At 42.6% G+C, this 20,149-nt stretch overlaps 1 protein-coding gene across 4 annotated transcripts; it reads right to left on the minus strand.

Moving 5' to 3' along the window:
• Window positions 1-926: 926 nt before the first annotated feature.
• On the minus strand, window positions 927-17,070 carry LOC134023308 (FYVE, RhoGEF and PH domain-containing protein 5-like). 4 transcript variants are annotated; one of them, XM_062465325.1, is made up of 21 exons: window positions 16,841-17,069; window positions 12,747-15,618; window positions 10,179-10,329; window positions 10,027-10,085; window positions 9,732-9,762; window positions 8,464-8,615; window positions 7,988-8,144; window positions 7,623-7,707; window positions 7,374-7,424; window positions 6,906-6,964; window positions 6,655-6,726; window positions 5,950-6,018; window positions 4,822-4,905; window positions 4,619-4,698; window positions 4,168-4,264; window positions 3,895-4,032; window positions 3,699-3,801; window positions 3,475-3,611; window positions 3,188-3,313; window positions 2,926-3,074; window positions 927-2,497 (listed from the first exon to the last, which is right to left on the minus strand). In XM_062465325.1, the coding sequence occupies exons 1-21, from the start codon at window positions 16,848-16,850 to the stop codon at window positions 2,461-2,463; spliced, it is 4,719 nt and encodes a 1,572-aa protein (XP_062321309.1). In that variant the 5' UTR covers window positions 16,851-17,069; the 3' UTR covers window positions 927-2,460. The 4 variants fall into 4 exon arrangements, with proteins under 4 accessions (XP_062321309.1, XP_062321318.1, XP_062321300.1 ...); XM_062465334.1 differs by having other exon boundaries at window positions 3,215-3,313; window positions 7,623-7,710; XM_062465316.1 differs by having other exon boundaries at window positions 7,623-7,710.
• Window positions 17,071-20,149: the final 3,079 nt, after the last annotated feature.

Consider the following 20,149-nt stretch of genomic DNA (forward strand, 5'->3'; position numbering starts at 1 on the left):
TATTGTATCCCAAGTCCCTATTGAAAGACACAATAGATTGAATTTGTGGGGGAAACACAATCATGATAATGATGTGGATGGTATAAACAGACAGATACAACAGTGACCTAGGAGAGGACTGGGCAGATGAGATGACATTGCATATTGCATAATGGTATTGATATTCTACTGGGTAAAAAAGGCTAATAAACAAAACTCTCAACCACCTTCAAATGAACTTGGTCTCATTACAGTGCTTTCGCTGTTTATCATCGGCATGTGCTGTCTACTGCCAAGCAAATCCTCGGGGCTGTGAATACTGACTGAAGTATAGCGTTAGCATCAGCAGCAGCCATTAACACAGCCAAGATAAAAAGCATTGATGGCTAATGAGGACAATTCACACAAGATGACAGAGACGTAGCCCTGAGGAGCAGGTGCAGATATCAGGGGAGGGAAGGCTTCCTTCAGGGTACACCGTGTGCGGGTGCAGGATTGGCCCACTGTAATAATGACCATCAGTTAGTTACGGTAGAATCAAACTGAGTTCTAAATAGTAGTCCACAATATGTCAGAACTATAGAAATCTTACAATTAAATGTTTTTTTTGTTTACATGGATGGACATGGTGGGGTAAGAGAGAAACAGAGAGGTCTGGGAGGGACCGACAGAAGGAGAGCAGAGAATGATAAATGATCTATCCTATGTAGGACGAGGTGTCTGCAACTTTCAGGAGCTCCATAAAACAAACTTTCTCCCCTTCTCTATTCTGGGTCAGCTAGCCCCAGGGGACACTAAGAAACAGAGCAGTCCTGCCCTCTTCTCTGCCCTCCTCTCTGGTCTGTATGTGTGTGGGGAAGGTGGGGGTCTACAGTAGCAGTAGTGTAGCTGTGTAGCCAACAGAGCACTAAGACACCATAAAACATAATCACCATGATCCAATCATGAACGTTTCACTTTCTTTTATTAGTAACTCGGTTCACTGTGAAAACAGAGGGTAGGGATTTAGATAGCGTTCTGGGTCCTTACACCTAGTATTTATATATACATGTGTTTTTGTACTGTTGCTGTACTTGTTGAAGTCAGAGTCAAAAGGCAGTCAACAAGAACTTGAATGTCCTCAACCTTCATTCTGCACGCCATCTAGAGGACATAGAGGGGAACTTCATAAAACAACAGTGAAACAAAGAGAACTTCCCACACATTTTACTCCAGTTTGAAATAAAAAAAACTCCTTGAGGATAAAGTCCATTTTGGAGATCATGACTGAGAATAGATTTTACATAACAAACACTAGGATGGCTACTCTCCATATAAAGCCAGTATTAGGAGTCCTAGCAGTCCACATCAGAGGTGCAGTGCTAACTGGAGTGGGTATACTTCAATCAATGGAGTTTGATCTTAAATTGTAATGTTTTACATTTGTTATATTTAGGAAGTAGCAGCGGTATGATTTTGTCTTTCTGGCCAATTCTTTGCTACTTCTAAGAACACATTCAGAACAATGGAGACAAACTTGAAGGCAATAGACTTTTGGCAACAAAGTCAAAAAAAGAAAACACTTCTTTTTTCAGGTATTTTGTTTTTTTTCATCAGTGCAAAGAAAGCAAAATAATGTTGTCTATCAAAATATGCACATGTACGTATGCACATTTGCACATTGCTGCAAGGCCATATAAGAAAATACAGTACATGAGAAAGTTACAATGTAAAAAACATATGCTTTAAATGCAACATCATTTTATACTTGGGGCAGGACTGCAGTTCTGGTGTTAAGGTACTCCATGCTCAGCTGGTTAGTTTTACAGAGGGAACATGTTGTGTGAAAGAACAAGAAACAGGTCGTTCATTTGTTACAGTGTTCTATTTTTGTATTGCTGTGCTCTTCTTCAAGACTTGGCCATTATAAAACATGCACTGTGACACGGCTACGCACAGGCTCGCTCCCTCCTTCACTTTTGGCAACATCACATAAAACACTACATTGCAATTGGCATTTGGTAAACACATTCAGTTTAGTCATGTTCATAATATCTGGGTTTATAAATAAAGTGTATATAAAATGTAATTTAAAATGTAATTTAAAAAGTTCTTTTATTTGAACAAAACAGCAGGTTCATCCAATTCTCAAACTCAGGTTAAAATCTTTTTTTTCCAGTTACAAGATTACATGATGGAATTTTCCGGATGGGTACATATCTGGGCTCCCAGCTCTCCTGGTCCTCAGCAACACACCTGCTACTGCAGGACATCGGATATTAGATGGAGCGCCACCTATCTAAAAATAAGGACGCTTTGTCTTATCTCCTGTTACAACGGTTGAAACACCAGCATCAAAGGCAATTCAGGCCATTTCATTTTCTTCTTCCCTTTTTGTTTTACATTCAGGCATTTTTTGGGCAACAGACAGGTACTCGGGTTGAGTCTGTGAGGTGAGGTCAGTCATGCTGGTCCATGTTAAAACACCCATAAAGGCCGATGTTATAAAACTGTAGCTTCCTCCATAGCATTCACCCACCTAGACAGAGACATGGCATTATTACAACACTCTAGGTTTCATGGTGACTGTGTAAATAAAAAAAAATTAGGAGTTATTAAGGAACATCGGCAAGTAAGGAACACATTCATGGGAACCCATACACCCACCCAAACTCAAACCTTCACCAACACCCACATACACGTCCACACACACACAAAGGGGGAGGGAAATGTCATCCTACAAAATAATGCAGATCCAAAAATGAAAAGAACAAATCTGTTGTCTCCCCCCTCTCTCACACACACACACACAAAACTTTGCATTAAGAAAATTATATTTAAAGGCCGCATCCCCAGTTATTAAAAAAGCTGTCCCACCCACATTTAACAACAAACCTACTTCCCATTGGCATACCCCACAAACATTCTCCTAAGCCATGTAATACAGTGCAGTGTTGCAGGGCTTACTTCTGGGCCGTGTGGTTGTCCTCTGCCTTAAAGGTGTAGTACAGAGTTTTTTTGTGGTACAGATGGAAGACGTTGGCTTGCTGCTCCCCTTCTTCAGGCTGCTTCACTGTGAAGCCTAGCAAAGGCAAGCTCTCAGACGCTACCTTTTCCTGCAGAAAACAGATCCAGACAGAGATGTTCACAGTAAAGTTCAAACAACATTGTGATGTGTGTGTGTCTGTGTGTGTGGTTCAGGTTTAAGGGGAGTATGTATTCCCCTCACCTCATGACCCTGGTAGGTGTAAAGCACCTTGTCTTTGAGAAGGAACCACAGTCTTTTCCAGTTCCTCTTGCTTCTCTTACTGCGCTGCAAACTGCCGCTGACGGAGCCCTGTTCAGACACATGAACCTGGCAGCACAGAGAACCAGCAGGCCTCCGTTATAGTTAGACAGCCACTGCTGGAATGGAACACCAGCAGCATCTAGAGGCAGCACGTTTAATAATAACTTAATATTCTTCTAACCGATGAATTTTGGTAATTACTGTAAAAGAGTACTTTAAACAGACACCTGGGACAGAGAGGCAGTGCCTTTGCGGTTCTTCCAAAGGCTTGGAGGGTGAATGTTCTGGAAGACAGTAGAAAGGGGCCGACTGGAGCGGTTGGGGCGAGGACTGTCATGACCTGTCGGGCCACACACATCTCCCCCTACAGACAGACAGCGAACAGTCAATCACAGAGAGACAGAGAAGCGTGTGTAAACCACGTGAGCTGTGACAGTGTTTAGTACTGTACCTCTCTTCTTGAGTTCGCTGTAACAGTGGTCACACACTTTAGCCATGCGGTCCTTCAGGTACTTCAGAGGGTAGCGGTTTCTGGAGCAGCTCCGGCACACTATCTGTGTAGCAGGACAGGGCGAATTCAACACATTCAGCACACAGAACCACACAAAGCATACACGTATGTATGTGTTTGTGTTTGGTAGACACACCCTCCCGCAGGCATGGCAGTGGTGTCGGCGTAGAGTGATGCTGAAGTCCGAGGTGCAGTTCATACACATCATCACATGAGAAACAGGCACGAGTGTAGGAGCCTTCTCTCCTAGAGACAGCCACACACGCTCTCTGGACTAAATCAGACATGCACCAAGCACAGGAATAAGGAGCCTACACGAGCACACATGGTCAGGGTTTGTAAGGCACTGTGTGTGTGTGCACACGTGTGTGTGTGTGTGTGTGCTTGTGTCTGGCAAAGAGAAGCTCACCTCTCCTGAACAGCTTAATGAAGACGGTCCTCTGGGATGGAGGTCAGCCACTGTACGGCTAAGTGTGTGGAACCAGTCCTCTCTCTCACTGCTGGAGCTGCACACACATACAAACATGCACCATAGTGTAATAGTTGTGTATCCAACTCACTATACTACATACAGTGCATCATTAACCTGTTTCACTACTGTGCAGTATTCTATTACATTATATTTCATGAGTACTACTACTACTGTGCAGGACTGCATAAGATTCTTCTGTAAATTACAATGTAGCCAGGAATACTGTTTGACTGAGCCTGTACAGTATCTTACCATAGCAGAGTCAATGTGGTTAGAATAAGAACACCCCCTCATAATTCACATTTCAGTTTCAAGTTCTGTTAGTACTGTAGCAGGGAGGAGTGATGAGTTGGTGTGTGAGGTCTCTGGCAATGCGACTGTGACCCACCTTGCTGACAAGGTGATGGAGATGTCTGCTCCTTCAATCCTCAGAGAGTTCTGCACATGTTCTATGATAGGCTTACTGACCTGGAACAGACACCCAGTATCACACAACTCATACACCAATTAGGGTTAGACAACTTTATTAATCAAAGGGGGAGAGAAAGTGAGAGATACAGAGAATGAAAGAGAAGAGAAACAGAGTCTGACCTTTACACCAGTGAGAAGGAGAGTGTTCTTCAGTCTGTATTTGCCATCCTGCTGGGGGTATGTGTACAACAGCACATCATTCATCTGTCAACATAAAAAAAAGTGTGTGATTATACCCATAATAGCCATTTGAGGGCGCTCTAATCCTACGGAAAAATGTTGTGAGAAATGGAAGGGCGAGAGGATTTGATCACAACTTAATCATTTTTCTCTGTAGCAACTGGATTGAGCTTTTCTTATAATTCTACAGCATCAGCACATACACTAACACGTGTACACACACATATATACACACATATTTGCAAGCAGCAGATCTATCCCCGCTCAGAGAGATGTGTGACGTGTGTGGCTGACCAGAGCCAAAATCAAGGATTAAACCTGGGAGATCTTAAGAGATCTAAGAAGACTGATTTCCCAAGTCATCTGATGCCCAGGCAAGACAAGCTGTCAAGAAAAGCTAAACTACTGGTCCAAAAATGGTTTACGGTTACAGTAAAATCTCAAAATAATGAACTAAAGATGGATGTCGTTTTTGTTCTATAGGTGCAGACCACATTCTCTCCTTAACAAACAGCCCTCTCTGTATTTTTCTGTCATTTAGCTACTAAACTAGAACAAAATCAAATGGAATTTGATGTTATGCTATGTAAAATGAAATTGTTCTTCTTGCACGCTTGTGCGTGTGCTCTCTCTCTCCCTCTCCCTGTCTTTTTCAATCTCTCTCTTACACACACATACACACACTCTCTCTCTCTCTCTCTCTCTCATCCTGCCAAGTGCCAACCTTCTTCAGATTTGGATGGCACAGTGTTCTGTTGGCACGGCTACAGATGTGTCTAGAATGTGCCTGTCTTGAGTGATTACTCTGTTTAGACTTATATAGCTTTATAAATTACCCTCCCTCCTGCTCACCACTCTCCTTCATCCCCTCCAAACTTCCTTGTTACCATTCTCTCCTTCTCCCTTTTTACCACACTACTAATATGGTGGAATCAGATGTAGACAGATTTCAAAGTGTTTACATCTTCCATAGTTTTTAACCCCTATTGAGTCAGGGGTAGTATTTTGTACAGGATGTTGCCGTTGTGGTGTCCTACAAACCAACAGTAAACAGGAAAAGGAAATTACCAGAAACAAGTGTCGAGGCTGTCTGCATTTCTTGCTAACCTTCATCAGGGTGCCCTCCTTCACAAACACCTGAGAACAAAATGTCCATGCACACACACACACATGTTCCCATTAGATGATGTGAGCTGTTGTCACAGTGCCTGTGTGTGTCTGGCCTACTGTGACACCTAGCTCAAACAAACACACACAAACACTACTAAAACATACACAAATATGCCTTCCACGCTGAGAGTTTGAAATATTATTTTCTCATAGGGGTAACTTCCTGGTACTGTATAGTTAGTCCACATTTCCGTGTTATGTTCAGAAGCAGACCAGTACCTGACACAACCAAATCGTGACACAGCCTACATACATAGGTCAATGGACCCAATAAGAACAGTCAGTCTTCCTTGTTTTAGTTGTGTTGATGGGTGAATGTGAGGGAAATGTACAATACATGTAGCGAGAGGCAGCAGCAGTTAATGTGGTTGTGTAAGAGTGGTTACTAAGGTCAGCTGCACTACACCTCTCTATCAGACAGAAAGGGGATTCCCAGACACAGCTGACTGGTTATATAAATAGTGACCGTGGCTGGAAGACTGGAGGGAGGAAGGTGGTGGAAGTGGAGGAGGGGTGAGAAGGTGCCCATTGCCCTTCAATACATAGCCATACAGAGCAGAAACAATGCTGTTATCAGACAGGACAAGGCGTATATCAGCTTACCCTGCCCGGCTGAAGTAAATCCTTCTGGCCCCGGACACTGTACTCGATATTGACTAGACGCAACAGGTTCTCCTGGCAGACAGACAGAGAGAGACAGAGAGAGAGAGAGGTGTGAGGAGAGAACATAAAAGAACATTTGTAAGAGAACCAGTACAATCTTTATATTTCACTCACACGCACATACGAACACTTCCTGAGAACACACTTCTGTAGAAGAGTCACAAACATTTATCTGCCCACTTAACACTTACCCCATGTATCAAACTGTCATTAGCTTGATCGGCGATATCTGACACTATCACTATAGCAGCTGAGGGAGGTAAAAAGGAAAGAAGCAGATAAATATTGCAACAGTCTAGCAAAGAGTGAGGCACAAACATTTACTCACCCCCTACAGCTTCCATGCTTTGAAAAATTAACATCTCATCAAGTAGCCCCCCCCCCCCCCCCCCCCTTGTGGAGTCTGTACCCTCATGGTGTCAGAGGGCAGAAGGCTGGAAAGGCCTACTGATCTGGCCTGGAAATTGCTCCCATGATGACTCTTATATAGTCCTCTTGTCAATTACAGACCCACAGCTTGCTGAGCAGAGAACTGAAATGGCTCGCCTGATCTACCCACACAAACATCTTGGAGGAACACAACCCAAAATGTCTCCCTCATGACTATCCCAACATGCCAAATGTGCTAATATGCCTCCAAAAGTTGAGTGTCAGTGTACCTTGTGTGTCTTCATATTCTTTGGAGTCCGGGGACAGGTTGTTCAGATAATCTGAAGATAAATGCCAAGTTTAGAGACTACAGACCAAAACAATGTGAAAGACATCTCAACATTGGGATGAGATACCACGCAGTGCTATAGCATCCTCCAATGTGGATGAGAGTCTTGTGTGATGGTGAATAAAAGGGATTAAAATTATTAGATACGTATGTGGCATGTGTAGGCATGAGGCAACACACACATACTCACCTGTGAGGAGCATGCGGTACTGGGCTACCCGAACTATGACTTGCAGCAGTTGATGTTTGAGAGAGACATTCACACCAACCGGACTCTGCTGAGGACAGAGAGAACACTTCTAATAACTGAACATACTATATATACATTGTCATACATAAAATTTACATTACATTTATGCATTTAGCAGACGCTTTTATCCAAAGCGACTTCCAAGAGAGAAAAATACAGTTAAAATGTTGCAGTCAACCCCCCAAATTCTTTGTTACACTAAACTGACTGATATTTTCACATTTACTGAATGTAATGTTGTGAAGTCAATTGTAACTTGGAATAAGTGCATTTAGTTCGTGTGGTAGAGAGAAGTTCAGTCTGACCTCAAATTGGTGGACGATGTTGGCAAAGGCTGGTGAGCCATGACAGCTCTCCACAAGTAAGCTCATGCTGCGGTCATAGTGACCAATATAGGTTGTGAAGACAACAAACTCTGACTTCCTGGACAGGATAACGTCTGCAATCCTCTGGCTCTCTTCCCTGGATGGCAGAAAATAATTGAAAGGAAATGGGAAACTGTAATGATCACACAGCTTTATGTTGATACAGATTTAGGCATAAGCTCCAATCTAAAACATTTAATGTTAAAACATTTAATGTTCAGTACAGTATTTTATCATAGAAATATGTGGACTCTAAGGGTCCTTGCAAGGTGAACCCCAGGAGAGCCATAGGCCTCAGTCAGGCAGTCATGGTTGTCGATCTTGACCAATGATGGTACATGTAGACAATTCTAAATTCTCTCAAATTGACAGGACATTCTATATTATGTGTTAGTGTAGGCTGGTGGGACTCTCACCACTGACGGATGCGGTTCTCCAGCTCAGTAAGCAGTCTGCGGTGGAAGGTGTAAACATCAGGCAGCTCATTAAGAATCTCCCTCAGCATCTCATCCTCCAACACAGGCTCCCCCTCCTCTCCCACAGCTGCCCCCACTGCCTCCCTGAAGTCCTGATACAGAGAGGGGAGACAGAGACGGATGGTCATGTTTAGATCATGTGTGTTAATATTCACGACACACTACCACTGGTGCCCAACCATTTCATCTCTGTTGTTCAGTACATACACAAATATAATATCAGGGTCAGACGGCTGAGCGGTTAGGGAATCGGGCTATTAAACAGAAGATTGCCGGTTCGATTCCAGGCCGTGCAAAATGACGTTGTGTCCTTAGGCAAGGCACTTCACCCTACTTGCCTCGGGGGAATGTCCCTGTACTTACTGTAAGTCGCTCTGGATAAAAGCGTCTGCTAAATGACTAAATGTAAATGTAAATACTGCACAGACACAAACTCATACTAGTTGATGTTAAATCTAATTATTTACTCCCTACAATGTTTATTTTTATGTTGACCGTAGGCTTAAATGACAGCATAAAGTTGTCAGTTAGCTAAACTAGTGTACAGGACAGACCACAGAACATTAGATTATCTTTGACTCTGTAGGATTGCTCCTCCAGCCAGACTTCTCATAGAACAGTGTCTGTAAACGCAGGCATGGTAATCCCATACTGTGACACGTTTCACATCATCCTATGTACATTGTACTGTACTGTCTGTCTGATCTATCTGTTGAGATCAACTCAGGCGTGCAAAAAATCGTATTCCGGTTATTTCATAGTACTGTAGAAATAATGCTGAATTAAACTCTCTTGGGAGGTCTGACTCACTTTTATATGGATTTTTCAATACAGAGGGTGAAAGACAGTGTACTGTGATGTAATGCAGAGAGAAGGTAACCCAGATACACTTTGACCCCAGAGCAGCAGTGCAGGGGAGAGGGGACCATCCCCCAAACACTGTGTGGCTAAAGTGACAACAGAGGAGTACTTTCTGTCAGTGGATATACAGTTCACCTACCTATTATACAAAATTATGTATTTCTGTTGGTACAGTAGGTTGATGATATCATTATTCTTCCATAATATAGTTATATAAACATGCCTGCAGTCTTCTAATATAGTCATAACTAACATAAAGGAAATGGACATCAATGTAGATCTAAGCTTACAGTATTCCCTGATATGTACAGCATCTGATGTCAATCGGTGAAATCATTGATACCTACCTCTTGGAGAAGTTTAAGCGCTTTCACGTGTCTGCAGAGAGAGAAACAGTTTGGTTAAACTTAAAGGGAAAGTTCACCCCAAAATCAAAATGACCAACTTTTCTTCTCCACCGAACTACAGTACAACTGTATCCGAAAGAAAAAATATTTGGGGGGATTTGGGAGTGAATTGTCCCTTTGTTCCCATTTAAAGAACTTAAAGGTAATTGAATTACAGTTTATTGAAATGGCTATGGCTCTTTTATTGATACATGATTTTGTTACATCGGATATAATTGGGAAACACGTAACTCACAATCTTTCTGTGTCGACCAGCTCCTTGGCAACGTAAAACGCTCTGGATCGCCCATCTGTCTGTAAAGAAACACTTCATTAGGAACCTTCGGACATTTATTAATAACAAAAATAATTACTCAATGAATACAACTCAAAAGGCTTAAAACGAACCTGTCGATCATAACTACTCTCGACTCCCTCTTCGTCCTCAGAGGTTCGCCCTGCGTCTTCTTCATCGGCTGTTAGTCCCCCCACCTCCCCCTCAGACACACTGGGTGGGCCTACCACTATGGAGCACACATTGTAGGCTTCTGTGTAGGCACTGAGAGGAGACAGCGGAATCAGACAGACATTTCTTTTTCGCGTGGTGTACATACATATAGAAACCCACAGAGACAAATACACAAAATTACATACTTCGCGTTACACCTTGGCAGTTACAACCAAAGTGCATTCGTGCTCAAACACAACAAAGGATGAACAAAGGATTACAAGCAGGAGGAAGGAGTTAGAGGGATGTAGTGAGACACACAAGTGGATAGTTTCAATCCTTGTCTTTATCTATCTGCATATGTAAAGTTATTATTATATATTAATGCACACTGTAAAAAGAGTCAGTCAGACTCAAAACAGAACTATTATTCAAACATATTGGATTATATCAATATTTCAGTATAGATCACATATGTGTCTAGAGGAGATAAGGATGTCTTACAATTCCACCAGCAATAGCTACATGCCCAGGGTATTGTAGGTTGATAGGATTCAACATACTACCAAATTAAATTGTGAAGGGAAACTTGCTGGGTGTGCTAATGTCTGCTGCTCAGTGGGATGTTATAGTGCGTTTTATGTTTGACTGCAAGCTCCAGGTTCTCAAGCACCAAAGAAATTTAAATTACAAAGCACCACGTGAATATCATGTTAAGTTCTCTGCCCCAGCTGAAAACTAGCAGATGAATTCATCGCTCCCACAGTTTAACCCTTTGAAGTGTATTAGAAAATAGACCATGAACTGTGTGTGTCGCAGGATTGGTGTCCATGATTGTCACGCAGACAGAACCAAAAGAGGAAGGGCATAACCTGTCTAACAAATAATTGACTATCCTAAGACAACATTTTAATTTAGAGAACGTTACAACTCTAGGTCTCAGGCAAGGAGAGGACATCCCAGTGTCGGCTGCCTCTCTGCAGTAATGTTTTATGACAGCCAGAGGCTAACTCTACAGTGGCAAATTAAGATAGGAGATAAAAATGTCTCTCTCCTGTCTTCCCCTCGCTTTGGTGAGGCTATTATTTCCTAGTGATAGTTTGGGATGGAGGGCCCAGAGATCTGACGGATAGCATTTCTTAGTATTGCTTGTATTTTTTGTACAGCAATAATAGCTCATATATTCTGTAAAGATTCGACAGGTAGCCTAAGCCTAAACAAGACGCTTACAGGGTAACACCAGGTTAGCTGAACCACAAACAGACCCAGATCCAATGCACGTGTCATCTGTCTTCTGCATCTAAACTTTCTGCATGCTGGTAGAGGTACAGTATGTATATTAAGTCAAACATCAATATTTTCAGGCTGTTCCTGTAAACAGGGAAGTGAATGCTGAAAGGCAGGATGCTTCCTCCCAAGGGATGACCTGGCAGTGACCTAACAGTCCCCACACCCAAGCTTTCCTTTGGCCAACACCTTCAGCACAGTACAATAAGAGCCAAAGCTAGAGTCTGAACCTAGCCAAAACCTGCTGTCAAAATTCTCTCGCCGATACATACTGACATCCAGCCAAATCCTGCCACATTAAGTCTGCCAATCTGGCCAGAGTAAATACCAAATGAACATAAACATTTTAAGCATTCACTAACCTAAATGTTTTACTTTTTGCAACATTCATGTGAACTGAACAACTGTGCAACAATTCCACTATTAGCAAACCATATATTTTTTTGCACACACTTCCAGAATGATAAATTAGCAGAGAAAACAGCATTTCTGTGAGGGAAACTGGTTATTATAGAACACACAAGAACACCGAGATGGTATCTTGATTCTGATTGGCTGGAGGGAAGAAGCGATGACTCCAAAATGCCCTGCCTATTAATCACTTGGGGAGGTCTGCGTGATCGGGATACACCATTGTGCAGCCAAGCAGGGGGATGGGTCAACTCAACCATTCACAACAGTGGAATATGAGAAATAAGAACTCAAATGCAGCACTACAGTCTTCAGCAAGCTGTAAAAGATTATTTGAGCCTTGCACTAAGGCTTGTATTACTTTGAGTCTCAGACTAGAAGCTTGGTAACTTGGTTGTTACTGAGCATATACACACATCAGCCTACTCGCTGATAAACACATTTTTAGATGTGTTTCCCGTGGTCCATGAGATCTCAGCAATATTATAAACCAGAGAGGAGTTATAAGATTTAATTAAGACTATGGGGTTGCATGTACAGTAAGCACATATATGTATGTGTCTGTGTGGTGTCATGGCACCAAGGGACCTTCCATTATAAACTACAATAAATCCACTACCTCGAGGGTGCAGTAAACCGACACAGTGGAAGCAGGGTAATAAAAAAGACTGGTCCTCCATATAAGAGGTGACAGCAAAGATCACTAATATTACCTCCAAGAGTACCTATGTGTCAAACTTGTCTACTCATAAACACACCATACTACAAATAAAATATGTTGAGATACACCTACACAAATAAACACAGACACTTCGGGAGTTTCACCATACCTTTCAGTGTCCTGCTCAGTTGACTGAGCTTTGTGTTCAAACCCAGGGAGACTACTCATGTCCACATATCCATCTGTTTCATTGGAGGAGGACAACACCCGGCGTGGATGCTCAAAGAACTCTGCAAAGGTCCCCAGTCTCATCGGCTTCCAGGACGGGATTTGGATATTCTCATAATCTGAGCTAATGGCAGGAATGTTCTCATACTCAGATGTGTCGACATTGGGGAAGGAGATGGAGCGTGGCTTGGTCAGAGGTAGGGGTGTAAAGGGGGCCCGCGAGCGGTCCTCGAATGACTCCACCCGTGCCACATTACGATTGGCGAATGCGACAGACCCTCCTTTTCTCCTTCCGTCTTTGTAGAAGAGAAATGTGGAAGGGGAGTCCGGAGAGCGCTGGGTTTTGTTGACACACCGGGACTTGAGCTGCGGGGAGCTGCCTGTGCTCCGCCTGTCTAAATCAAGGACCCGACCTGAGGAGTGGTTGCCGGGCTCTGAAGAGAACCTGGAAGACTGATTTGCATCCACGAGGGGCTTACTCTCTGTTTTCCGTCTGAACTTGAGCATCAGGAAGCGTTTGAAGGAGGATTTCTTCTTCTTGTTTCGGTCAGGGAAGTCACCTTCAATGAAGAGGGAGGGGGAGCTCTTGGTGATGGGCTTCTTACTGATGTGGGCCAGCTGGAAGGGTGGAGGGATGTCCACCACAGATGTAGGTGTGGAGAGGCTGCTGGAGGGCAGGGAGGAGATCTGGGAAAAGCTCCCAGAAGACCCTATAACACACGGCAGGGACAGACTGTCCTCCCCCCTCTTCATGTGGCCACTCTCCTTCAGGAAATTCTCACCCTCCCTGTACACACACAGAGGCATGTCCCGTCCCTCCATGGAGAAGGAACGGGGATATAGAACAACATTTTGAGGTTTGGAGGAGATCTTAGCCCGGGCTGTGCCTAACATTGGACTGCTGCTCAGCAGAGGTTCTGTCCGTTCATATCCCACCATGAAGTACTTCTGAAGGGGACATTCTGAACCCGCCTCCTCAGGAACTGTTTCAGGTACACAACCGGGTACTTTCCCTGACAGTGAGCGGGACCGCATCACCATGGACTTCCTGTCAAAGGGGAGGAAGTTCTCCCCTTCTGAATCCAGCCCTGCTTCTTCATAGACATGCTCATCACTGAGGTCCTGTTCTGTGTCTGTGGTCTCATCCAGGTAAGGTACAATATGGCCCTCCAGGTCCTCCTCATTCCTGAACACTTCTGAGCAGTCAAGAGAGAGCAGCTGGCTGTCTGAGAAGGAGGAGGCCAAAGAAGAGTCTGTGTCTGCTGGTACTGAGATAGACACCAGTCTGAACCGTCTGTTATTGGGATTTAACAAACCATCAGCGATCTGGGCTCTGAGCTCCTCACTTTCCATGGATGTGGTTTTCTGACATGGACCTGTGATGCTCTGACCTCTGTTGTTTTTGCCATCATCACCATCATCATCATCATCATCCCCAATCTCCACGTAATCCTCAGAGGATACACACTCGATCTGCCCAATGTCCTCATCCAAAGAGTAATTGTCTATGGCTGCATACTCACTCAGTGGTGACCTACTATCGCTGACTGAGGAAGATTTCTGTGATATGGCTTCATGCTGTGATGATCTATGACCTTTTTCATCTGTCCAGCTCTGTTCTTCATAAATAATGTCTTCAGAGTAGATGTAGTGGGGCTCAAGGGTCTGGCGAACCTCAAAAGCATCAGGTTCCTCCTGTTTGTCTAAAAGGTTGTTTTCATCTCCATCCTCATAGTCTTGGCACTCCCTTTCAGAGAAACTCTGTGGAACTGTCACGGGTTGTTTAATCACAGAGAATGTTTGAATCCAGTGAGCCTTGTCCTTGGTGCTCCCATAACCATCAGACAGGGTCATTTCAGTCTTCTCTTGAGCAACAGTAGAGCCTAGATCCCTTTCGTCATAGCCACCCTCCATCTCTCGGACATTTGGAGGAATGTCAAGAATATGTGAACATTCCACCACTCTCTCCTCATTAACTCTGGAAGATGACGCATGATGGGTAATGTGAAAACAGTTTTCCTTTGTAGAAACAACGAAAGGTTCCTCTTCAAGAGAATCTGTGACTGCATATGTTGTAATACTGACAGCTTCTGCCTTTCCCTGGATATTATCTTCCCTATCCTCCTTAATTTCTCTGTCCTCTCTCCCAGACACAGTTCTGCAGAGGCAGCAGGCTTCCTCATCCTCCTCAATGCTAGTGACAGAGAAGTCTCCCACTGAGAGGCCATCTGTGTCAGCCAGAGCCTCGCCTGCATCACAGCCCTCAGCATCAATGTCATCAGTCAGGTCTGAGTCAATCATATTCACCCCATCCATTGAGTCAATGGTGAATCCAGCATCACTGAGCACTGTTTGAGTTCTGTCTGTTATCCTCCAGTCTTCCTCTTCCTGCATCATCTCTTCCATGATTGCCATCTCCTTTGCCTTGTCCTCTTGTTCCTCAGATCCATTCTCTAATTGTTTGATTCCTGAACTGAAATTGTGGTAGTCAAACTGAGCTTCTACTGGTCTGTCCTCATCCTCATCTAAACCCTCCCCCTCTGACCCTTGGGCCTCCCCTCCACTCAGGCAGTCCTCCAGGTCTGTTTCATGGTCCAAATCCTTGTCTGTCCCATTAATGCACTTATCTTGGGCATGGTTACAGAATATGGTGTTTGTTTCCTTCAGTCTCTGTGGGACTTTAGGTTTGGGAGCAATAGGAGGTTTGGGACCTCTGGTTGAGAAACAAGGTCTGGACATGAGGGAGGAAGACAGATTGAAGTTGGCCTGGCTCAAAAGCTGTGGCTTGGGAGCCACAAGTGGCTTCTTATACTCTGGAACAAAGAAAAATACAGACCATCAACTCAACAAACTTCTAACGCTACATGATATTTCACAAAAGGTTGTAAAATTACAGGTATTGCTAAATATGCATAATAGACAAATTTTAAAACTGATAAGGCTCATGGGAAATATATTAACAGCCCACATTCTGTAAAAAAAAAAAAACTATGGCACTGAAGGATTTCCCTGAGTCACATCCTGTGATTCACAGAGAAGCCCTTCTCAAACGGTTGTTCATTTGAGATCTGTGAATGCACTATATCAATTGACATAATATATAAAGGTCTGAACTGAAGATATAACTTATGACAGCATTTGTTAAAAGGATTTATGACTCACTCAACTGACTGTGAAAAGGTTTTTCCATTCTGCTGCATTAATGAAAAGTTACTGTAAAAGAGCACTTAACCTGTTAAAACGTCACCATGCAGTGACCATACTGTACCCTCCCCCCCTCAAGATTTTCCTTGACTGCCCGAATATATACAGTATATTCTCATTTGTAGTGAATAAGAAAGAGAGAAATGTGCTTAAGAATATCCATTGTATGGATTTACCTACATTGTGTCGCGAATAACCTTTCTACGGTCATCAGCGATCACTAATTATTTATATAGCAACTAATAAAAGTTGCTATGATAAGAAACTGTTACCTTCTCATGTTTAACTGGAACAGAAAACATAGCCAAATTGCAGCAAAATTCTATAATTGAATTAGCTAAATACAGACTTAAGTAGGCCTATGCAAGAAAATATATTTGAATAATGATTAAATATGACTTGCATTATTTTCCCAGTAGAATAGGCATATCTTCTCATTCAGTTTCTTGTCACTTCAGCGCATATCTTCTCATTCAGTTTCTTGTCACTTCAGCACTTAATCTATCAGTCTTTTACTCCAAAGTTATTTTGTACATCAATAGTCTTTTGTATTTTTCTTCTTTACTCAACGTTTTCATTATTTAGCCTATTTCTCAAACATGTAAAAAATAGCCACTGAAGCATTGCATCGTTTTTCTTAGATTACATCAAGCTTAAACCGAGCTCCTTAAACATTTGCAGACCGCCTTTATTGACAACTATCACTGCCCTTTAAAGAACAAATCATTTCGGCTTCCAAACACCTTTTTCTATTTTACACCAACCCGAAATTGCAAAATTATCCTGCACAGGATAATATGACTACAATGTAGTAGATGTTTCATATCTTACCTGCGTTCATTTTGGGTTACTATAAGCGCACGTAGCCTGTTCAATACATCTACTGTATCATTGAAGCCGTCCTTCAGAAAACTGGTGTTTTCATGTTAAGTTACTTTCCAACGGTAGTGGTCCTCGGCTATCTCGCCCATAGTATGTGTTGAAGGCGCAACTGATGTATGAGGGTCTGGCTTTGGAAGCTGCAGAGCGCGAGAAGCAGTCTACTCCTCCTCCGAGCTTCCTCCCGATCTGGAAGACAAGACTATTCAGAATTTCAGAAAGCAATCTATGACTTATTATAATACTTCTATACAGCTAGAAAGCTAACAATGCAGATAGCTCTTCTAATGCACTCTCCCACAGTGTTATTGGACGACTTTATTAAGCTGTGCCTTTAAGTAAGATTATTTGTTAAATAAGATTGGAGTGTGTTAAATAACGGGACAAAGGCTAAACCTACTTACAGGGAGACGTTGAGTACACACAAGCACCTTGTACGTTGTTCCTACTCATATCTCTATTTTATCAAAGACAACTTGTTTTACTATGAGATGTATTTTTTACATAATACTAAATAAGTATATCTTCAAATGGATAACACAGTTTGTAAATGGTTGCTATACATTTTTTATAAAATAGTAACTTGGAGCCTGGCAGCTGAGACAATTGGCTAAATTCAGAATTCCAAGGGTCCCATAGACTGATGGCCTTCTGATTTGAGAGAAGCAGCCTCTTAAAACAGTTATACATAACAGGAAATTGTTCTCCCTGTTTCCTTCACAACCGGGCTCCACTTCCTTAGCAACAGATGGACATCCCGGTCAAATTTAACCCCTTCAAGTTATGTATAGATAGATGTGTTTTATTGTCCACTAAAATAACTTCATTATGATACCATACTAACACACAAGACAATAACACACACAAGGTGTGGTTATGGTTAGGTTTAGAGCGGTTAGGGAATCGGGCTACCAATCAGAAGGTTGCTGGTTCGATTCCGGGCTGAGAAAAATGACGTTGTGTCCCTGGGCAAGGCACTTCACCCTACTTGCCTCGGGGGAATGTCCCTGTACTTACAGTAAGTCGCTCTGGATAAGAGCGTCTGCTAAATGACTAAATGTAAATAAATGAAACACACCTCAGTAAAAAACACCACAGTACAAAACTTTTAAAAAGAAAAGCAATGCTTGTGTGTAACTCAACATCTACTGTGACTGGCATAGTTTGGTCACAACATTTAAAGAAGAGATTGCAATATGAAGGGGAGACTGCCATGCTATCCAACGTGGTTCAAACATCACCTCTTATTTAAACCGGTTTACACTATCCATCTGTCTCTCTGAGGTTCAGCAACACGTCAACAATTAAGATCTGTGTCATAGTGACACATCTGAACTTGTAGTTCACATCACTTACGTCCATGGGATCACAAAAAGAGAGAGAGACACTCAAACCCTGACGAGGGAGAGAGAAGTAATCCCTACAGACACAGTTCAAAGCAAGACTAACACATGGGTATAGTAGCATATCTCAAAAAGGAAAACTGTAGGATTAAAATGTTTCCAAACACCAGGGGCATTCCCCCCTAATGTGACATGGCTACATAAACTGCATCTGCTTGGAAAGGGGCGAAAGTGTAGGCTTCTGTCCCATGTCATCATTTCTCTCTCACTGACTGGGGATTACTGTAGAAACCTGCAAAACTGAGGAACTAGCCCATGGCCTGTGCAGTGGTTATGGTCAAGAGGCATATTATGGATGCACAACAGGAATACCAACATATCAAACATAATTTGGTAAAGAATTTAATAACCAATATGTTCAAGATGTAACCTACCTAAAAAAATAAAAAACATGCTGGGCACCACTGTTAAACTAGAACTAACACTTTACACCAGTATTAAAAATGCAGCAAACCAAGAACAGTACCCCAAGAGGATAGCTTCTTGTATGAAATGGAACTGATATATTCCACATGACTTAGAATCAAATGAACCATTTTAAATATATATGATCCCCCTTTGCCTGTACGTGTCACCTCTCTGTTTTAGTGCAATCCAGGCTGAGGTATAGCTCTGCTATTGACACTGACTGTTTTGCTCATTGAAAAACATTATGTGCTGCTACCCTGTTGGTTGGTGCAATAATAGTGTTTTCATGTTGAGTCAATAAAGGGGAGGGCTGTGGACTCGGGCCTTTGCGGTATGAGAGGGGAATGATGGATCTCCTGATAAACAAGGGACTGCAGATGTGGCACACATGAAAACACACACATACAGAGACACACACATTCGACACATTCTGAACCATTCACCCATTTTCATCCTGGTTAAGTGGGCCAGCAGTGCTCAGTGATCTCAGACTTAAAGTGACAAAGAAATGTCTCTTCCCCCCCCCCCCCCCAACATTAAGGGAAAGGGTGGGTCCACTCCTGCTCCTCCCTCCTGCTCCAAGGGAAAACAATACGACTGAGGCTTTAAAAAGCACTTTTGATTTACTCCATCCTGTGACTGTTTTCAGGTCTTTCAGCAAAAAGTGGAGCAGCGGGAGGGGGCACTTTTCAAAAAAGTGCCCCCTCCCTTAATAAAGTTTAAATGGAAATGCTTTGACAGAATGCCATTTGTAACTTTGGTATTAATTATTTTATTGCTTCCCTAAATGTAGCATTGAAAATATTATGTTTATTCAACAATATAAGTTTAATGTACAGCATTTCAGGTTCTGTCAAGCCACGCATACTTATTTCACAATTTCTTGAAATGGAAATTGGTTTGTCGTTGGCAAAGTAGTAGAGAAAAACTCTGCGTTGGAACAGCTAGCATTGCACAAGCAAATACAAAGGCAGGGAGCATAGGATATAAATACCCCAATGGAGAGAAAATAAAATCCAAGTTTGAGTGTAGTCATCTTTATTAGCTTTCTTTGCCTCACATCGTTTGTACCATATGAGCCTGTGGGCCTCATACACAAAACACTTGGTGGATGTGTTTTCTTCTGTTTTGAAAATTAAAAACATATTTATTTAAACACTGTAGACAAACATCAATTCTCACACAAACACAGACACATACTGTATCTCTCTCTCTTGTTCTCTTTACCCCCCTCACACACCCAGTAACTCAATTACACACACACGCATTTTGCTTGGGCATCTGATCTTGCCATGGCTCTGAGTCCTGTCAGCTGTGGGGAGGGATGGGGAAACCGGGACAACCTTATGTGTCATGGTGGACTAAATATAGTTGGCATCACATCACACCAAGGAAGAAACACAGCTGGGTGCTTGTTTTTGTTCTTCTAGAGGACCTTCCTGAGGTTCAC

The sequence above is a fragment of the Osmerus eperlanus genome, chromosome 1 (genome assembly GCF_963692335.1).
Source record: "Osmerus eperlanus chromosome 1, fOsmEpe2.1, whole genome shotgun sequence".
NCBI classification, from domain to species: domain Eukaryota; kingdom Metazoa; phylum Chordata; class Actinopteri; order Osmeriformes; family Osmeridae; genus Osmerus; species Osmerus eperlanus.

Excerpts from the sequence above, each read along its gene's own strand:
- LOC134023308 (XM_062465316.1), bottom strand. Across the intron at positions 8,145-8,463 it reads GAGAACCGCATCCGTCAGTG|GGAAGAGAGCCAGAGGATTG; the intron begins GTGAGAGTCCCA and ends TCTGCCATCCAG. Across the intron at positions 3,612-3,698 it reads CAGCGAACTCAAGAAGAGAG|GGGGAGATGTGTGTGGCCCG; the intron begins GTACAGTACTAA and ends GTCTGTCTGTAG.